The sequence below is a fragment of the Doryrhamphus excisus genome, linkage group LG5 (assembly GCF_037039965.1).
Source record: "Doryrhamphus excisus strain RoL-2023G ecotype Guam linkage group LG5, RoL_Dexc_Guam_v1.1, whole genome shotgun sequence".
Lineage (NCBI taxonomy): Eukaryota > Metazoa > Chordata > Actinopteri > Syngnathiformes > Syngnathidae > Doryrhamphus > Doryrhamphus excisus.
Genome location: NC_136361.1, coordinates 2,149,911 through 2,169,987, shown reverse-complemented (window position 1 = coordinate 2,169,987; position 20,077 = coordinate 2,149,911). Strand labels below are relative to the sequence as shown.

General features: G+C 42.9%; 1 protein-coding gene across 3 annotated transcripts in view; it reads left to right on the top strand.

Annotated features, from left to right (window-relative positions):
- mmp16a (matrix metallopeptidase 16a (membrane-inserted)) overlaps positions 1-20,077 on the top strand; it is a 44,887-nt gene that overhangs the window by 13,888 nt on the left and 10,922 nt on the right. For all 3 annotated transcript variants that reach the window (XM_058060003.2, XM_058060002.2, XM_058060001.2), the window contains 3 exons: positions 5,412-5,716; positions 14,929-15,090; positions 18,594-18,811. In XM_058060003.2, coding sequence (XP_057915986.2) covers positions 5,412-5,716; positions 14,929-15,090; positions 18,594-18,811 — 685 coding nt within the window. The remainder of the gene's footprint in view (positions 1-5,411; positions 5,717-14,928; positions 15,091-18,593; positions 18,812-20,077) is intronic.

Below are 20,077 nucleotides of genomic sequence, written 5' to 3'. Positions count from 1 at the left end.
AGTCTCTGGCTTTGTGTTTTATGGGACAATCCTTAATAGTTGGACTGTTTGCTTTGAGGATGAATGCGTGGGGACTGTTAGATTAGACATGCCGCTGTTTTGCAGCTGAAGTGCTCAGGCTGCTGGTTTCTGCGTTTCTCATCTGACGGAATTACACCAGGGATTTTAGTCGGGAATATCACGAGACCTTGGTTACGTTGAATGGTCAGTCAAGTGTGCAAGGGTGCAAGGAGGCCATGGGGGCGGCTGTCCCACCCATCGCTGCATGCATGTACATGACCTCATCTGCATGACACCCGGACATTGACCAAGTGTACCAGGGATTTACCAGCTCTTCTTAAACCAGAGTTGGAATTTTACAATATAATAACATCATAATGTTGGGGAAAAGTACATTTTTTAAGTAGAAATATTAACATCATAATTGAATATATATATATATATGATAATATATTTATTATTTATTATTTATTATTTATTATTTATTATTTATTATTTATTATTTATTATTTATTATTTATTATTTATTATTTATTATTTATTATTTATTATTTATTATTTATTATTATTATTTATTAATTATTATTATTATTATTATTATTATTATTATTATTATTATTATTATTATTATTTATTATTTATTTATTATACATATGAAAAATAAACCAATAAAGTTGTTATTTTTAGAATATGAACATTTGAAAACATCAAAATGGAAACAAAAAGTTAAGATTGTAACATAAGCAATACACAAAACAAAGTTGTAATTTATCAAAAGGGAAAAAGTTATAATATGGGAATAAAGTCAAAATATTCCATCCATCCATCAGTTTTCTATGCCGCTTATCTTCAGTAGTGCTGCTGGAGCCTATCCCAGCTGTCTTCCATTACACTCTGGACTGGTCGCCAGCCAATATTATGGGACTAAAATAAAATTTATGAAGAGAGTTAAAATTTTGAGGGGAAAAAAATCAGCAAAAATGGGAAAAAGTGTAGAGTTGATCCTAATTTTACGAAGCTGAAACGCAGTTTTTGCCTTGAAATATACGATATGTAACTTCTCAGCATATTGAGTAATATATGGCAAAATTGCATCCTTTCATTTTTCACTTCCTGGAAAAAGTTTGGACACCCCCGTAGTAAACTTTAGCAGCTGGTACGCCAGTCAAAACATTTGGGTAGGTTCACAGCCTTTGACAATGGGAACACGGAAAAATATCATGGTGTTCCGATGGAAGCGGAGCTGAAGGGTACACAGTAAATCTCAGCTTGGGTCTTTGTCATGTCGTGTTTGTCACTTGGAGAAGGATGGAGATCATTTAGAAACAAAAGTGATTCGATCTTAAAACCCGAATTCATGACAGTCCCATATTTTGAATCACAGCAGGGGGCACCAAGAAACAGAATAGAAGGTCATGGTGCCGTAGATATTTTATTTATTATCTTTCATTAGCTAAAGTGGATCTAACATTCTGTCGGATCAATAGGACAGACCTGTTGATCAATAAAGGCAGGTAATAAATGCAATGACACGTTCCCGCAACTGAATCCTTCACGTCCTTCCAGGCGTTCCAATCTTCTTCATTCCAGCTTTGGTCACATGGTCCCCCCATTAAAATATCCATCTTTCTCCATCAAATCGGTTAAATAATCATCAGAAAACAAAGGCGGCATTTGGAAAGGCATAATTAATGCACGGGCACCCAGCGTGCGCTCCTTTCCGCATTGCCGCATACAGTCGGTGCTGTTGGGAGGCCCTAATTAGCTTTGGCATCCCTACTGTTTTTCCCTGCGTGCACGTGCTATTATAGCGTAGCAGTCGCATCCACAGTAATTATCACCTCGCAACATGGAGTTCAATCATTGATATGGCCTCGGAGAAGGTTTGAATTCTTTCATTCGTCAATTTGGAGCTGCTCCCCGTGTGTGTGTGTGTATTTGTGTGTGTGTTTTGCACTTTAATCAATGTTTGCCCTTGAAATAGGATGCGCATACGCTTACGGGATCAGCTCAAGCAACTACCTGTCCTCACAGCAAAAGTTCACTTTCTTTGGAATCATCCACAATCCTTATGGGAGACTGGGACGGACATCTTTGTCATTTCTGTGCATTCTAAAGAAAAAAAAATATTTAAAAAAATGCTGTAAAGAGGACGCTAAGAATGCACGTAATGGACGCACCTATTGCGGTTGTAACCTTCTGAAAAATAGCTTGTAACTGAATAATTACGTTATTTTTATTTCATTCATTCATTTTCTACCGCTTATCCTCACGAGGGTCGCGGGGGTGCTGGAGCCTATCCCAGCTGTCTTCGGATGAGAGGTGGGGTCCACCCTGGACTGGTTCCCAGCCAATCACAGGGCACATATAGACAAACAACCATTCACACTCACATTCATACCTATGGACAATTTGGAGTCGCCAATTATCGCCAATCATGTTTTTGGAATGTGGGAAGATGCATGCAAAACTTCACACGGAGATGGCCAAGGGTGGAATTGAACCCTAGTCTCCTTGCTGTGAGGTCTGCGCGCTAACCACTCGACCACCGTGCCACCCGTTATTTGTATTTATAAAATAATATTCATTCATTCATTTTCTACCGCTTTTCCTCACGAGGGTCGCGGGGGTGCGGGAGCCTATCCCAGCTGTCTTCGGATGAGAGGTGGGGTCCACCCTGGACTGGTTCCCAGCCAATCACAGGGCACATACAGTGAAGAAAATAAGTATTTGAACACCCTGCTATTTTGCTATTTCTCCCACTTAGAAATCATGGAGGGGTCTGAAATTTTCATCGTAGGTGCATGTCCACTGTGAGAGAGATAAACTAAAAAGAAAAATCCAGAAATCACAATGCATGATTTTTTAACAATTTATTTGTGTGATACAGCTGCAAATAAGTATTTGAACACCTGAGAAAATGAATGTTAATATTTGGTACAGTAGCCTTTGTTTGCTATTACAGAGGTCAAACGTTTCCTGTAGTTTTTCACCAGGTTTGCACACACTGCAGGAGGGATCTTGGCCCACTCCTCCACACAGATCTTCTCTAGATCAGTCAGGTTTCTGGGCTGTCGCTGAGAAACACGGAGTTTGAGCTCCCTCCAAAGATTTTCGATTGGGTTCAGGTCTGGAGACTGGCTGGGCCATGCTAGAACCTTGATATGCTTCTTACGGAGCCACTCCTTGGTTTTCCTGGCTGTGTGCTTCGGGTCGTTGTCGTGTTGGAAGACCCAGCCACGACCCATCTTCAATGCTCTGACAGAGGAAAGGAGGTTGTTCCCCAAAATCTCACAATACACGGCCCCAGTCATCCTCTCTTTAATGCAGTGCACTCGTCCTGTCCCATGTGCAGAAAAACACCCCCAAAGCATGATGCTACCACCCCCATGCTTCACAGTAGGGATGGTGTTCTTCGGATTGTACTCTTCATTCTTCTTCCTCCAAACACGCTTATTGGAATTATGACCAAAAAGTTCTATTTTGGTCTCATCTGACCATAAAACTTTCTCCCATGACTCCTCTGTATCATCCAAATGGTCATATGCAAACTTAAGACGGGCCTTGACGTGCTGGTTTAAGCAGGGGAACCTTTCGTGCCATGCATGATTTCACATCATGACGTCTTAGTGTATTACCTACAGTAACCTTGGAAACGGTGGTCCCAGCTCTTTTCAGGTCATTGACCAAGTCCTGTCGTGTAGTTCTGGGCTGATTCCTCACCTTTCTTAGAATCATTGAGACCCCACGAGGTGATATCTTGCATGGGGCTCCACTCCGATTGAGATTGACCGTCATGTTTAGCTTCTTCCATTTTCTAATGATAGCTCCAACAGTGGACCTTTTTTCACCAAGCTGCTTGGTAATTGCTCCGTAGCCCTTTCCAGCCTTGTGGAGGTGTACAATTTTGTCTCTGGTGTCTTTGGACAGCTCTTTGGTCTTCGCCATGTTACAAGTTAAAGTCTTACTGATTGTATGGGGTGGACAGGTGTCTTTATGCAGCTAACGACCTCAAACAGGTGCATCTGATTCAGGATGATACATGGAGTGCAGGTGGACTTCTAATGGGCAGACTAACAGGTCTTTCAGGGTCAGAATTCTAGATGATACACAGGTGTTCAAATACTTATTTGCAGCTGTATCACACAAATAAATTGTTAAAAAATCATGCATTGTGATTTCTGGATTTTTCTTTTTAGTTTATCTCTCTCACAGTGGACATGCACCTACGATGAAAATTTCAGACCCCTCCATGATTTCTAAGTGGGAGAAATAGCAAAATAGCAGGGTGTTCAAATACTTATTTTCTTCACTGTATAGACAAACAACCATTCACACTCACATTCATACCTATGGACAATTTGGAGTCGCCAATTATCGCCAATCATGTTTTTGGAATGTGGGAAGATGCATGCAAAACTCCACACGGAGATGACCAAGGGTGGAATTGAACCCTAGTCTCCTTGCTGTGAGGTCTGCGCGCTAACCACTCCACCACCATGCCGCACGTTATTTTTATTTATAAAATATGATTCCACGTTAAATTAAATTATGGCTTTTTCTTTTTATATTAAATAAACTTTTTTCTTTTAATTTTTGGACTTTTAAAAAATAAAATTACAGCAGATTTTTTTTTCCATGTTTGCAAAAAAAGGCCGCCCTAAATGCACTACCGGCAGCACTCATGCACTCAGTGTGATGAAACAGTAAAGCGAATATTTTGAGTGGAAGTCCTGATGGAATGCGTTTAAATACTTTCAACAAGAAATTCGAGATGCAGTTTTTGCATCCACATTTCTGCTTGCCTATCGTTTATTTCGCCGCATTATGACATTTTTAACTGCCGTGGTCTTTCAATAAGGTTTACAAACACTCAATGTTGCCTTCATGCGAAGATGATGCGGCTGTGTAATGTAATGTCAAAAAGTGATGTTTGCGGCAAGCTTTGCAGATTTCACAGCCCACAATTTTTCATGTTTTACCGCCCATGTAATCTCTGCCTGCGCCGCGACTTTAAAAAAAAAAAACAAAAAAAAACGCAGCTCCATCAGAAGGCACTCGTGCAGCGGTTGGTTGATGCAGATGTTCTCCTATGCGGCAACAAAACCTAAATTTAAGACCACCGGATATTTTCAGAGCAAATAAATCCAAGAGACGTTTCCCCGCCATGACCAAGCAGACTCAGCGGGCTGTTGATAATCCTTAATTAGAAAGTAGCAAGAAAAGCGTCCAATCCTCTCCACACCTGCAACGTATCACAACTTCCAGGGTTGGACTCGACTGCCCTCGCTCAGGAACGGCTCCATTGAGTTGTGGAAGCGAGTCGCAATAAGCGCGGGAAACGGCAGCGTGCAGGAAGAGCTTATTTTCCACAGTTCGATGACTACTTTGCGCGTGTGGTATCTCCGCAGCATAAAGAACGTGACACCCAAAGTCGGCGCCGAGGAGACCCACGATGCCATCAGACGAGCCTTCGACGTGTGGCAAAACGTGACGCCGCTGCGCTTCGAGGCCGTGCCCTACAGCGAACTGGAGCGCACCAAGAAGGACGTGGACATCACCATCATCTTCGCCTCCGGTTTCCACGGTGACAGCTCTCCGTTTGACGGTGAAGGCGGATTCCTGGCCCACGCCTACTTCCCGGGTCCGGGCATCGGAGGAGACACGCACTTTGACTCGGACGAGCCGTGGACACTCGGCAACCCCAACCATGATGGTAAGCACTGAGAATGGCTCGGGTTGGTTAGCTTAGTTACTTTGACTTGTGTATTTTGGGGAATCAGGCTTGTTGGGGCGATGAAAGCCGGAATAGCTCAACAGATTCCAAAGGGACCCTTCCCGTGGTCCACAGAGGCAACTCATGAGTCCAAACAACGACACAGATTACCCAACAGGAAGCACGGCAGAAAAGACGGAGACAAATGAGATTTAAAAGACTAGACGAGAAAGCAGAAGGGAAGGATAACAGGAGAGTGGCGGTGTATCTCCAAACAAATATTGGAGCCTGAAGAGCTCACAGGAGAGATAGGCGGTAAGGGAAGCAGTATTGCAAGAAGTAAAGAAAATATTTGAAGAGGAAATGGGCGAGAGCGCAGGAGATGTGTGGGAGCTGCGGAGCACAATGCCAATGAAGGAGAAGCGAGGAAGTTTCTGTCGAAAACACAATCCTGATCTTTCAAGGCTCGGGTAACGGCTATATTTCGGGAGTTTGATGAATGTGGCTCAAATTCCTCCCTCAAGTTGAGTAACAATGGCAGACATGATAATAATCCTGTTTGGCCTTGTGGTCCACTCCGAGAACGGAAAGCCTTTACGTAAATGTGCAGGTAAAGACATCAAGCGCGCCTTCATGTGCTGCCTGCGAGGAAATGGAGGCACCCGTCATTGACGGCTGTGATTCGGTGTCTTCAACTCAACATGCAGATACTCCGTCTACTTCAGTGTAACATCATTCATTACACGTTGAAACACACAGAAGATGCTGGTCCACAGTGCCACACTTCCGATTTCCACCTTGCGGCAGCGAGTTCCTTTTTAAATTCCCCGTAAAACCGCCGCCGCGACTCTTCACCATGCCTGGTACCTGCTTGTACTTTGATCAGGTCAAAATACGTCCACAAAGTATTCTTTTCACAGTTGAGCTGTCACCATTCAAAACTCCATAAAGGAAATTGTTAATTTAGCATGGCTACAACCACTGTCGACATGATCGATTAACAGCCGTCTTTTGAAAACGACCGTATTACTTAAGTTTATATTATAGACGACTTTTTCACCTCAAGGCGTAGTGTCTGAAGAACATTTATTTGTTTTTAGTTTTGCCCGTTTATTGCGTTCTGGGTACATTTTTAAATTGGATGCCCAAGTGCTTTGGTAGTTTTGAATTGACTTCCCAACAACATTCAATTAGAAACGCTGCTTTGATATAATGAAGTTTCAATGTTTGTTTTGAATGGAATTCAGTCTGTGGGTGGTTTGTAGAGCACATTGGACTGTGTGAGAAATTTCAAGTCAGTCCAACTTCGGGGGTTAAATATGTCTTCACTAAACCATGCATACCTTGCAAAGATAGCTGATATTGGCATAAAATATGTTTTTTTCTACCAATAATGATATGACATCCATCCATCTTCTTCTGCCATTTATTACTAGGATTACTGGGATGATATGACATATGAAATTGTAATTGCAATCTACGATGATAAATGATAATGGTATCGGAAATGAAATGCTGGATAATATCGGGATATGGGATATTGGTAAGAAAGCCAATATGGCGTCTTTCATTCCCTGCACCTTACCGAAGGGTAAAAACATCTCGGGCTGGAAATTGTTTTATTTTAGTCTCCACACTCCACAAACACGCCAGTGATGAGGTCCTGTCAGAGTCAGTCATACCTAATCCCTCGCAGCGCTTAGGCGAAGGATCAGTTGTCGCAGCGGCCGCCGTTGGCCGCATCGCACCGTGGATGTTGCACTTGTTGTTTTGGATGATGACGCCACAGATGAACACTGGAGAATTAATCCCCTGTCTGCGTGGAGATAAGCATCCATGCAGCTCAGCATCTCGCATCGCCGCTTCGTGTTCACACGCACGGTTTTGTCTGCACTTTCACCCAGCAACGCCGGCACGTGCGAGGCGAGGATTACTCAAAAGTAGCATTCAGCGACGAGGTCATTTGCATGGCACGCTGTAGAATGGGCTTCGTATTAGGATTAGTTAGCGGCCTTTTCAGAGCGGTGGAGTGTAATTAGCTTTTAGCAGCTCAAGGATAAAGTCAGAAAATATCTGCAATTGCAAAGGGGAACAAATGGACATTCTCAGTGTCATTTCTTTGTAAATATGACAGCATGCTAAGCGTTTTTATGAATAAATTGAGAGTCTAAAGTGCTGGACATTCTGTGTTCAAGGATCCTTGTATTCTTCCAGGAAAAAACTGGAACGCTGGAATAAAACCTCAGACTTGAAGAGACATTAGACCGGAGCTCTTGTTTTAATTGCCCCATGGCACTTTCTAAAAGTAACAGCTAACAAGAGTAAGGTCAAGCAAACAAAACTAAAACATTTGTCATTTTTACAAAATTAATTTGGGAAATTTGAATACTATAGGAATAAATCCAAATATTATGGGAATAAATTTGAATATTATAAAGAACATTTCTCAGGACTACAGACATTTTTTTAAATTTGTTTTTTAAGTTAGAATATAATAATAATTGCGAATAAAATACAAATATTGTGGGAATACTTTTTTATATATTTTATATATATTTTTTTATTTTTATAATAATTATTTGAGAAAAATGTTTAAATTATTGGAAAATGTATTTCAAAGAACAGCAAAAATGGGGGGAAGAGGAAGGAATAATACTAGGAATGATACTAGGAATGATATTAATAATACATCACAGAGCAGCGATGTAGTTTTTTTTCCTTTAAATACCAAAGCGTCCTTGCATCCTTTCATTTTTCACAATGTTTGGACACTGCATTATGGACTCTTATTATAGACTCTTATTATAGACTCTCCCTCCAAGTGTTGATGCCTTTAAGCTAAGAACAGCGTTAGTCCCGAAGAAAAAACGCCTTTTCATTCTCATGTTATATTAACGCTCATATCCTCTCACTGTCGGTGATTGTCACGTTGAGAAAGCAAATTATAGCCAAGAAGATAGTCAGGGGGTGGACGACAGGACAGTATCTCCATCGACAGTCGGACATCCTGGCAAAACAAGAGGAGCGATGGTGCAACTCCCACAGCCGCACGGCTTTCCGAGTGTGCTTGCTGTGATCCATCAATAGATGAAAGACGTATCATAAAGGCATCATAGGATGAGACGGGCACGAGTCGCAGTCCTGAGAATAACATTATGAAGTATGGCGGTGGAACAACAAAGCCAATATATTTGGATGGCTTGTCCACGGGATAACAAGAAGAAAACTCGGGGATGGCTCGGTTGTTTTTGGATCCGGGGTATTGGATCTTGACATGCTACAACCACTTAGGCTGATAGCGGACAGTTTTCTATTTCTGCACAGTTGTGTTTGCAAACAAGCAAGCAGCCATACTGGCCTTATCCTAAGGTCATCTTGTTGGACTGAAGCTGGAAAAAATGGAAAAATCAAAGTGATGCAGGCTGGGATAGATAAAACGCGTCCAATTTTCACTGGAAGTCAAACTCAAGCTGATTGGATTTTGCAGGAAAACAAAGTTGGCAGCAGAAAATAAATCAATCACTGGCTCGCAGTTCCTGAAAAGACAACTATACTGTCTTATAAATTCTTAATTCTTAAATTCTTACTTCTTTATGATGTACGCTTTCCCCAAATATCAACCAAAAAGCTTAGCAATTTTAACCCAGCTTTGACAGTATAGATTTTTTTTTTTTTTACTAATAACAGAACTTGGTGATAGCGTTAAAATGAGAAATTCAGGATTGCTATACCGTAATTTCCAGATGTCACACTTTTTGAAAATAATTTCTCTGGCCTGTCATCACATGACAACACCAACAACAATCACAAGAGGGCGTTGTCGGGTACGGACACAAATGGTGAAGAATTTGTTGGATTCAGTGAAGTGGATTGAGATCGAGAGCTCGGTGAACTTGCTTACCGGTAACTTTCTCTTTGCACTCGCCTATTCAGCCTCCCAGATATGTTCCTTATGGTCCTGTGGAGCTGAATAACGTTAGCGTGTTGTGTTGACATAGCGGACATCTAGACTATAACTTAATAAGTTATAGTCCGGTGTGACTTATATGTATATTTTCCTCTACATGATGCATTTTTCTGACTGATGCAACTGAACATATAGACTGGAAAACTATTTAGTTAGATGGATGGAACGATCGTTCCTTTTTGCAGAAACAAAGAAAAACTTAATTGTCGAAAAGTTGCACATATTTCTGCATGTTTTGTTAAAACTGTATGTGCCAAAAACATCATCAGGAGGGATTGAAGACAGAAAGCATTTGTTACACATGATATCAGCCACTAAATATCCCAATCCTGACGTTAATTTATCACTTAATAAATTGCGCCATTGGATACAAGTGTCGGCATATACCACAGTAGATAAAGCTTTTATTGCACTCTTTTATTGCGTGTGAAATGATCTTCGCAGGTTATGCATCAATTTCCAATTATGAATGTCACTTTCAAGGAGAACGCAGGCGTTTTTGCTTTGCCATTCACACGCTTGGAAGGAAATCATGGGGAAAGGGAAGCGGAGACGTCAGCGCGTGTTCCTGCCCACCAGGCTGCCACTAGAAATAGACGGCCACCTACTGACTGCGGCATCAACTTCCACACGGGCGACGGAGCTCTCTTCCGCCCACACACACACACACACACATACACACACGCATACGCACACACACAAATCAGGCAGAGCTGCCAACGCTTCCCAATCCTGGGGAAGACTCTCAGAAATTGCCGCGTACGACATCCCGGCTGAGCTCCCAAATCTCCCAGATTGTGATGTTGTTTGTGTATCTCAAATACTGTTTTTGCCTGGACGTCTGTCAGACCCCCATGAGGAGGTGTCCGCCCCTTCTAGTCCTGACAAGATTGGACCAAAAGTGTCAGAAAGTGTCAACAATCCTATGATATGAATTTATGTTACTTATTCCTTCCAAAAGGAAATAATGTAACTCCTATTACAGTATTAATCGTTTATGGCGGTTAGTGGCTTCCAACTGTTGTTAGTGAATTTATAAATTGAATATTTTTATAGTTGGTGACTAGAAAACGTGGTCATGCTTTTCAACATTATTAGAGCCCTCTAGACATGAAATAACACCCCTATATTCACCTCTACACTCTCATTACCCAATATAGTAGACATCATAAGAGAAAATTACACCTATAAGACATAATATACACTCGCATGTTAGCATTGGGAGACTTCCTGGGCAGTACTTCCTGTTGTTGAGACTGTGTTATCTCATCAGTGTAACATTACTGACACCTAGTGGCCAGTGTAGAATACTACCCATCATTGCAATGTCTATGAATGTGTCTTCTGAATGCCTTTATATTTGTATTTTACTATATTTAGCAATTTTTATGCTTGAAAATGCTTAATTTTGAGAAAAATATAAAAGATTTGCTTAAATTCTGACTAATAGGTCATATATGATTTATTGATGAATATATTTTTGAAAGCCATGCTAAAGTGAAGCAGCAAAAATGGATATGATTGCTGTAATCTGTCCCGACACCATTAATATTATTAAAAAATATATTTCTAATCTGAATAATTATACTTTTACAAACATAAAGTGATGGGAAATAACTCTACAATCTGCAATGTATGACGAGTACCCTGCACGAAAACCCAGGCAAAATTTGTGTGAATGTTTGACGAAAACCGAACCATAAAAGAACTGTTTGTGTACGGCCATTTTGGAATATTAGAATAAAACAGTCATATTAGAATAAAGTCATTGCCAGGCTGTCGCTGCTCGTTTGCCTGAAATTCAGCATGACTTTCAGAAGTGCGCTGACTTTCCAGTCTCGGTGACGGAAGAAAAATACTTTCCGAGCGTTTTGCAGCCTAATTGAAAATGATGTGTACAGACTATCGCTTATAAACGGAGTTTTCACCAGCATTATTATGGTTTGGGGTTTCCAAGGACACATTTAGGGACATTTTTTTTGTTGAAAGCCCATGCGCCTGGAAATGCATTATTAATGATGAATGATCACAATATAAATGTACACCAATCCCCTGTCTTACTCACAGGTGCAGCACAGAGATAAACATGACAAGAATAAAGGATGTCCTTTCCCTGGCAGCATTAATTATATTCTCTCTGCTGGTTTATTTACCTCAAGTCCACGGGAGCGGCTGATATTCCAATCCCTGGCAATATTCCAAAGTCAGAATCTCACTCAGTAGCAGTTTGTGTAAATAGATAATTACTAGAGTGCAGAGTACACACGGTATGTTGCCTGTGGTTTGCTCTCGGAAAAGAATTTAGTAGCAAAGGTGCATCACCCGTTCAAAAAAAAAAAACAAAAATAGAAAACTCAGCACAATTTGGCTTTTTTGTTTCACTCACTTGTCGCCGCTGGACAGAAAATGATGTTTGACAGAGCAGAATAATGACGTTTAATGGTGCATGGTGTGTCATTACAACACCAGATATTACCGTACTTGGTCGGCGCGCTAAAAAGTACTGCATTGTTTTTAATATTTTTACTTTCATTTTTAATTTCAACTTCTTTTTGAATTTATTGTCGCATTTTCAGTGTATTCTCATAACGTATGAGAGAAAATGAGAGAACAAGAGGAGGGGGGAGGAGACTGGCAAAAAAAATAAGCACACTTTACAAAAGAAGAACTTGAAGACTTGCACCACGGGAGGAGAAAATGGTGGAGGTGTACCAGCACAGGCCAGCAACCTATTATATTTATTTATCAAAAATATGTATTATATTTAAATTCTATTTTTAGAAAGTGCCGTGAGCCAATAAAAAAACAGCCGCGGGCAGCAAATGGCCCCTGGGTCACACTCTGAGCACAACTGGCATCGCTGAACTTCTTTTAAAGTCTCCTTTAAAAAATATTCTGAGGTGCCATGACAGGCTGAAGGAAGCGCCATCCGTTGGTTAGAGCTCTATCTGCTGACAACTTCCCTCTTTTCCTCTCCCCCATTTTGGGGATTTCAGGCAATGTTAGGAAGTGTGTAACACGATACAACAGTCTTATTGACTTTCCGCGTATCCTTTAGTTGGACGCCGTTACGTGAAGGCGAAGCATTAAGTGTTCTGTCGTATAGCTTCACTATCATGGTGGAAACAGCTTTCTCTAGTATTTCCAGAAAACAACACTGGAAATGCAATTACCGGCCGCCATCTTGGTGAGCATGTGGCTACTATGTGGCCACCGCTAGATGCAAACTACAACATTGAGAACAATTACCATTCCCCTGAGACAGAAGTGGGTTTAATTCCTATATTTGATGTCCTTCGTGTGTCACGTTCTTGTAGCTCCGACATGGAGCGGATTGCCGTGCCTCGTTAACGGAGGGTTACAGGCCCCTGGAGCCTTGCACTGACAACACTGAACTATTACCGCAATCGGACAGACGGCGTCGTCCGGAGCCCCGTATCTGATTTGTGGTGTTTATCCTGGGTGTGGAAAGCTTGAATTCCCACGTCACTTGTGCCCCCGGCAGGCAGATGGGGCTGCCGCTGCAGCAGCAGCATGGGCAGGGAGCTCGTAAATTATGAAGGAGCAGGTCGCAGTTTCTAATCTCTGTTTGCGTTACTACAAACACGGAGAAGGAAGACGGAACGCAAAGCAGGATCGTCCATCTTGTGTTAACTTGCCATCGTTCTTTGTGTCTTTATTTCTATCTTTAATATGAAATGGTCACGTTATGACTGAAGGTCATGCCGTAAACGCCAAGGTTGTTGGATTGTGGTAACCGACTGTATCTTCTTGATAAGTAACTACTTGGAGTCAAACCTTAACTTACCTCATCCTTTTTATATTTTCAACCGTCGACTTCCTGTTTATCTGGTATCCATCCTCCACCCGTCTTGTGTTCCATCAAGTTTATTTTGGTGTGGATTTTTGACTTTTTCCAGCCAGGACACCAACATCTACGGTATCTCGTGGAGCAAACATAGCTTACCAGTCCATCCTGCAATTAGCAATGTCAATTAGATGAACTAACTGGCAACAAGTGATGAAAAAGTAGCATATTTTGCTAAAAAAAAACATCTCTAAAAGACTGGCGGTCTTATATTTATTCAAACCAAGCGACACTTTCTATCACACACACCTGTAACCCGGGGAGATGCCGTTTTGTGTTTGAATACCAAATGAGTAAATATACATATTTGGACTAATAAAAGGCTGTAGGCAACTGTCAAACAGCGAGGGATCGCGATATGATATTTTCTAACACGTATATTTGGAAATAGACTTAAGCAGTGAAAAGTGAAAGTCATAGCGAGACGTGCCTCGGTATTATCTTTTTCTTTGTCGGTAACGTTGTGTCACGTTCAGATTAAAACCCCGAGCGCCCTTAACCTTCCGTTTCTACTGCCATCCTCACAAATGGCCTCAAGAATTGTCTTTTGGCAGCGCGGCGCCGAAACGTTTCCTGCATAGCTGATTCTAAAATCACTCAGCCATTTCTCCTTTCTCTTTATCTTCTCCCTCTTTCTCTCTTTTTCTCTCTCTCTGTCAGTCTCTAGCGCACACTCATCTTTCTTTATTTGCTTTAAAGCTAATCCCCAGACACTTGTTGGGTCTTACAAGCTTGCATACATTTTTCCTCAATTTTGCTATAAAATCACAACTTTCTTTGGGACGGATGCCAAGCCTTTTTGGTGAAATATGAGCTCTTGGTTATTTATCCTGTTGGACTTGACAGGAATCATCCAAAGATAATCATCGGCTTTTGTGATGTTCCAAATAAGGCGTTTGTCTGTGATGATCTGTTCTCCGTGTGACGATGCATCATTCATGGGAACAATTTGTCTTGCTGTAGGAACTCTTGCTTCAATGAGAGGGAACGTTCAGTCGGGAATGGGGGAGGCACCGGGAAGGCAACCTTAAAGCTACAAATAGTCCCGCTTACAGAATCGGCGGCTTTGGAAGTTGACTAATACGCTTCTGTGTCGAGATGAACGTATCCTTTTATGGTGGCTTCTGTGTGATGACCGTCGAGGGGCCACGCTTGGCAGGGGCGGCTAAGAAATCCAAATGATACGTGTGGAAGTTAGCTGTTAACCACAAAGCCAAAAGTTCAGACCCGTGTCGGTTAACCGCGACCACACACTAATTACATTGTGAGAGTGTGCGCCGTGCGGTTGTCCTCCCTGCGTACCGCTCTCCGTTAATGACCGGCTTGCTACGTCATCCGTGTCTGAACACCCCTTCTATTTTTTTTATTTTTTTCTAGGTAATGATTTGTTCCTGGTGGCGGTACATGAGCTTGGCCACGCTCTTGGACTGGAGCACTCCAACGACCCCACGGCCATCATGGCTCCCTTCTACCAGTACATGGACACCGAGAACTTCAAACTACCTATGGACGACCTGCTGGGCATCCAGAAGATTTATGGTGAGGGATCTCAATGCTTAACCCCCTAAAAGCGTCTAAACCAGGGGTCTCAAACACGCGGCCCGCGGGCCAAATGTGGCCCGCAGGACACTAGTTTGAGGCCCCCGCCTTGATATGAAAGTTTAATGTTAGTGCGGCCACACAAGTTTTAATATGGATGCTGTATGGTATCATGTACCCAGAAAAAATTATTACGTTTGATTAATGTTCATGTTAAAGGTTAAATAACTGTTAATAGTTATCCTCCCGATCCATGTGGAAGTGGTAAGTTTTTGGCTATTTAAGTTTAAAGGAAATAACTCGAAGGCTACCGTTTAGGTCGCCAGCTCTCTAGTTTGCGAGTTAGCATGTGTCTCAAGACCCTGCAGTTGCGCAATATGTTGTAAATAAAAAGAGTATAAATGTGACTATAGTCGTGTTTTGTCATGTCTACAGGGCTCTAATAATGCTTTGTTCATTTTAATCTGAAAAAAATAATTTGTCTACCCGCCAACTATATGTGGTTTCTTAAGTTTTTATTATTTGCCGTTTTATTATTATTATTATTATATTTATTTATTACTGAGTGATAGATTTTCTTTATTCTTGATTTGTTTATTTATTTTTCATCTTATTTTGTGTAGAAAAATAAAAATTAAGATATTTGAGAACAGTGGAATGTTTTATCAGAGCTTTTATTGTGGAAAATCGGAACCAAAGCAAAGTTTATTCATTTTTCTGTTTTTAATAAATGCGTTTTTTTTTTTTTTTTTGAAAACCCGATGCGGCCCAGCCTCACCCAGACCCTAGCTCCAGTGGCCCCCAGGTAAATTGAGTTTGAGACCCCTGGTCTAAACGGTCCCCACTTGGATCCCGGGGTTCCTTAAACTCATACAGGCACCACCGTAGACATTTTGGATGGAGTTTTTTCATCTCTTCCGCTCGTGATTCATTTAGTAGCTTCTATCGGATGATGCATTTCACTTTTTTGTCATCTCGTACTCAGTTTGTCACGCTAGGACACGAGTCGGTGGGACGTAGCAGAGTTGCGCTTTGTAGCTGCTGAGACTGTAAACCAGTTACACTCCACTGAGATGACAGTGGGTTGTCATCCGAATGGCTGCACACACACCTACACACACACACACACACACAAGAACCTGCCATCTGTTTACATGGCCAGGGTACGTACCTCTGGGAGTGACAGACCTGGGCAAGCGATCAAATCTCTCCTCATCCCTCCTGTGTTTTACTCCTCTCCCTCCACCTCTCTCTTGTACTCCTGAGTTGAAGGGCAGGACAAGTGACAGCAGCTTCTGTCACAGCCATCCTTCTCCGTTCCCCCAACAATTGGCCCCTTTCCCTTTTTTTTTTCTCCCACGTGGCAACATTCCATGCAGAATCTAAATAAGGTCTGTGGCACGACCTTCAGAGTTTAGATCAATGGGAAGTTGAGGTTGAGTGGGAAAGCTTGTTGTGTTTAAGGTGAGATGGGCGACAAGGAGAGTCAGATGGAAGGAAACGGAGATAGTTGACTAGAAGAACCGAAGCTGGATCACGGTTGGACCAGCTAAGACCCGTGTGGGTTCAATGGTTTTTATTGATTTTGCATCTCAGATTCACAATTGATTGTTTTCCTCTCATAGACAGTTCTCTGCTTTTCATGTTGTTTTTACCTCTAAATGCAGTCAACACAGGCAAAATGTATTCTACCAAAAGGCATAAATGAATGAACAAATCTATGGTTATGGCCCGCATTGAACTGTGTCGTGACGCGATTACTTCATGAACGCCATAAAAAAACAAAACCACAATCCTTCATTAAGATACTTGAGGCCAGACTTCCATTGTGATTGGCTCTCTCGGCGCCGCATGACCTCATTCAGCGCTGAAAAATGTAGCCCAGCATGTGTAAAGGTCACTTCACTCCCAGCCTCGCTAATGTTACCACGATTACCAATAACTCTTCTCTTGCCAAGTGTGGCAGAGAATTAGCCGACTTTCAAGCTTCAATGATTTGCTTCTCCTAAGCTGTCATGTAATCCACTTGTAATGTGGGGGCAATATAGATATACAGCCCATTTTAATACCACGTTGACGCGTGAGGACCTATGGATTGGATGTCAACACGCTACATGTTAATACCAAGTGCAATTAAGACCTAAGCACTTTTGTCACACAAAGCGTTCCGAACGCGACATTGTGGCCTCCGGCTTGCCATCCTTCTCATGCTTCTTGCTGCCAATATGAAGTAGCACGCAGTAGTCAAGATCACATGATTTAGTCCAAGCGGATGTTGTGCCTGAAAAGGGTTCAAGTCCCATCGGCCCTGTTTCATCGTCACACCACTCCCAGCTTGATCGTGTATTCTGATCGTAGATCCGACTCCGACAATTCAATACTCTGTTTTATTCATCCGTTGTCGGTTTCCGCCTTTTAATGTTCATCTCTACGTCCGACTGACTGTGATCCCCCCCCCCCCGTGTGTGCTTACATAACCACAGAGGGCTTTGCCTGCACTAATCTGGGATGTATTTCACAGGATTTAAGTCTGTCATTGAACGGAATCCCTTCGGTGTAAAGACCAGCTGATCAGTTTTGTGGACGGGAAGAAGTCTGCGCTCCCCGATCAGTCATTTAATTACCTCCATGCTTCCTGTGTCTTTGTTAGATTCCCTTAAACAACTGCTCTTTCCCTTCCTTAAGCAGCTTTACATTCACTCTGGAATAATAATTGGAGTCATTAAAGCATTGGACATTCCCTCTGAGCGCGTACGGTCACGGTATCGCCAATTAATGACGGTTGCGTGTTATGACGAGGGGTTGAAGTGGGGGTTACTTGTCACATTTGCATCCTCCGTCCTCTATTCATCTATTCCTACATCTGTTGGACCCAATCAGCACACGGCAAGCCGTATCCTCCTTTTCCCCGGTCGTACCGTATGTTATCCGGGTGTACCGTCATCTGCTCAATTATTTATACGTGCAACCCACTCATGTTCCTTTTTTCTACCTCACTCGCTGTACTCCCCTGATTTATGTTCCTCAGCCTCTCGCTCTCATGTTAGTCATGAATGTTGAATGATGCCAAGGCTCTGATGCCAGTTTGTTGTCGTTCTGCTTATGTATACACGCACTTTGGTTCTTAGTCCTCGTCAGTATAACGTATGCATTGATGGCCTCCAGTGGAGGTGGATTGTGCATCTGGTCAGATGTTAGTCAGTGTTCAGGGAACGTCGGACCAGCAGGAAGCCCCAGGAAGACCCAGGTCTGTGAAGGCATCGGGATCTGCCGGGGAGATAGTCCGCTTAGGCTGCTGCCCCCGCAACCTGACCCCGGATAAGCAAAAGAAGATAGAACTTGGACTGTCATTCAGGCTTAGGTGGCAAAGCGTTTCATTCATCCATTCCTAAAAGTCGGAAGTCTCGTCGAGTAGACAATTTTCCAGGCTTATTCCTCCTCCTGATCCCCCCTCCCCCCAATGTTTTCATTGTTTTTCTGATGATATGACTTACTTTCTGCAGGGCCTCCTGATAAGATTCCACAGCCCACCAAGCCTTTGCCAACGGTGCCCCCCGCACGCTCCCACCCACCGTCGGACCCACGCAAACCAGACAGGCAGACCAGACCCCCAAGACTTCCACCCGGGGACAGACCCTCCCACCCCAATTCCAAACCTAACATCTGCGATGGAAGCTTCAACACCCTGGCCATCCTAAGAAGAGAGATGTTTGTCTTTAAGGTAAGCAGGTAGCTAGCAGTCCTTCTCAGTTTCCTGTACGTTCCTGGACTGGAGGTACAGTATGTCCGAACGTGAGGCAGTCCGTGGGTCCAAAAAGCCTCCATGCAACCCTATCCTTGGTCCGCATGCGAGCGCAGCACCATGGCGTACGTAACAGAGGAAAACCTTGGGCCGCCACACAAAGCAGCCTTGTGTTGTGCACACAGAGGATAAAGACTTCCTCTCATGCTTTATGCGAGTGTGTTTGCGTTTTGGGCAGTTATAAATAGTATTAATTGTTTAAATAAAGAGTGGTGGAGCGAGAGGGAAGAGAAGACGTTCTGTCTTGGCTCTCCTTTCTAAGTCGGTGTTTTTATGGGCCGAGATAATAAATCTGACTTGGAGTCAGTGTTGTGGCTATAACGGCGTAACATTGTCACTATTCGCCGGGCTGAAGTGATATCTTCCTGTCACAGTTGCTTGCATGGTGTCTGCGCTCCCCCACACCCTTGGGTGGCAACTTCAGCTCTGATTGGGTGATGAAGATCATGGGACTTCTGCACAGCTCAGTTGCTTTTGAAAGAGAAAAAAAAAAAAAGAAAGCGGCGGGATGAGAAAAGCTGAATGCACACTGGGATATGATGCAACATTGCTTTCCGCAAATTGTACTTTAATGCTCACTTTTATACGAGACCGTGCTGCAGAAGGAAAGCACGGCGCTCCATAAAAGCTGCTTCTCCAGATGTGCTTGTTATTTTGGTTTGTGAAAGTCTACGGTACTTTGCAGAAGTCTTAAGCCAGCATTGGATGCCTCGCCTCAGCAACTTTGTGCAACCTGCATGTCCAAAACTAATCAAGACCGAATATTTGAAACGTTTTTTCAACTAAGTGTCACATCATATTTGGGTTAACTCTAAACACATTACAAAACAAGTGCCACAAAGTATGCTGGGAAGAAGGAAACACTCACAGCCATGGTTGTGATGCCCCGCTCCCAGCATGCCTTGCGGCACCTTTTTGCAAATATTTGCTGCCGTGATCATGTCGACGTATCCTTGGGCAAGATACTGAATCCCGGTCGACCCCGATGCTGAACCCTGATCGCCCCCTATGCTGAACCCCCGTCGCCCCCGACGCTGAATCCCGGTCGCCCCCGACGCTGAATCCCGGTCGCCCCCGACGCTGAACCTCGGTCGCCCCTGAGGCTGAACCCCGGTCGCCCCCTGACGCTGAAACCCGGTTGCCCCCTGACGCTGAAACCCGGTTGCCCCCTGACGCTGAAACCCG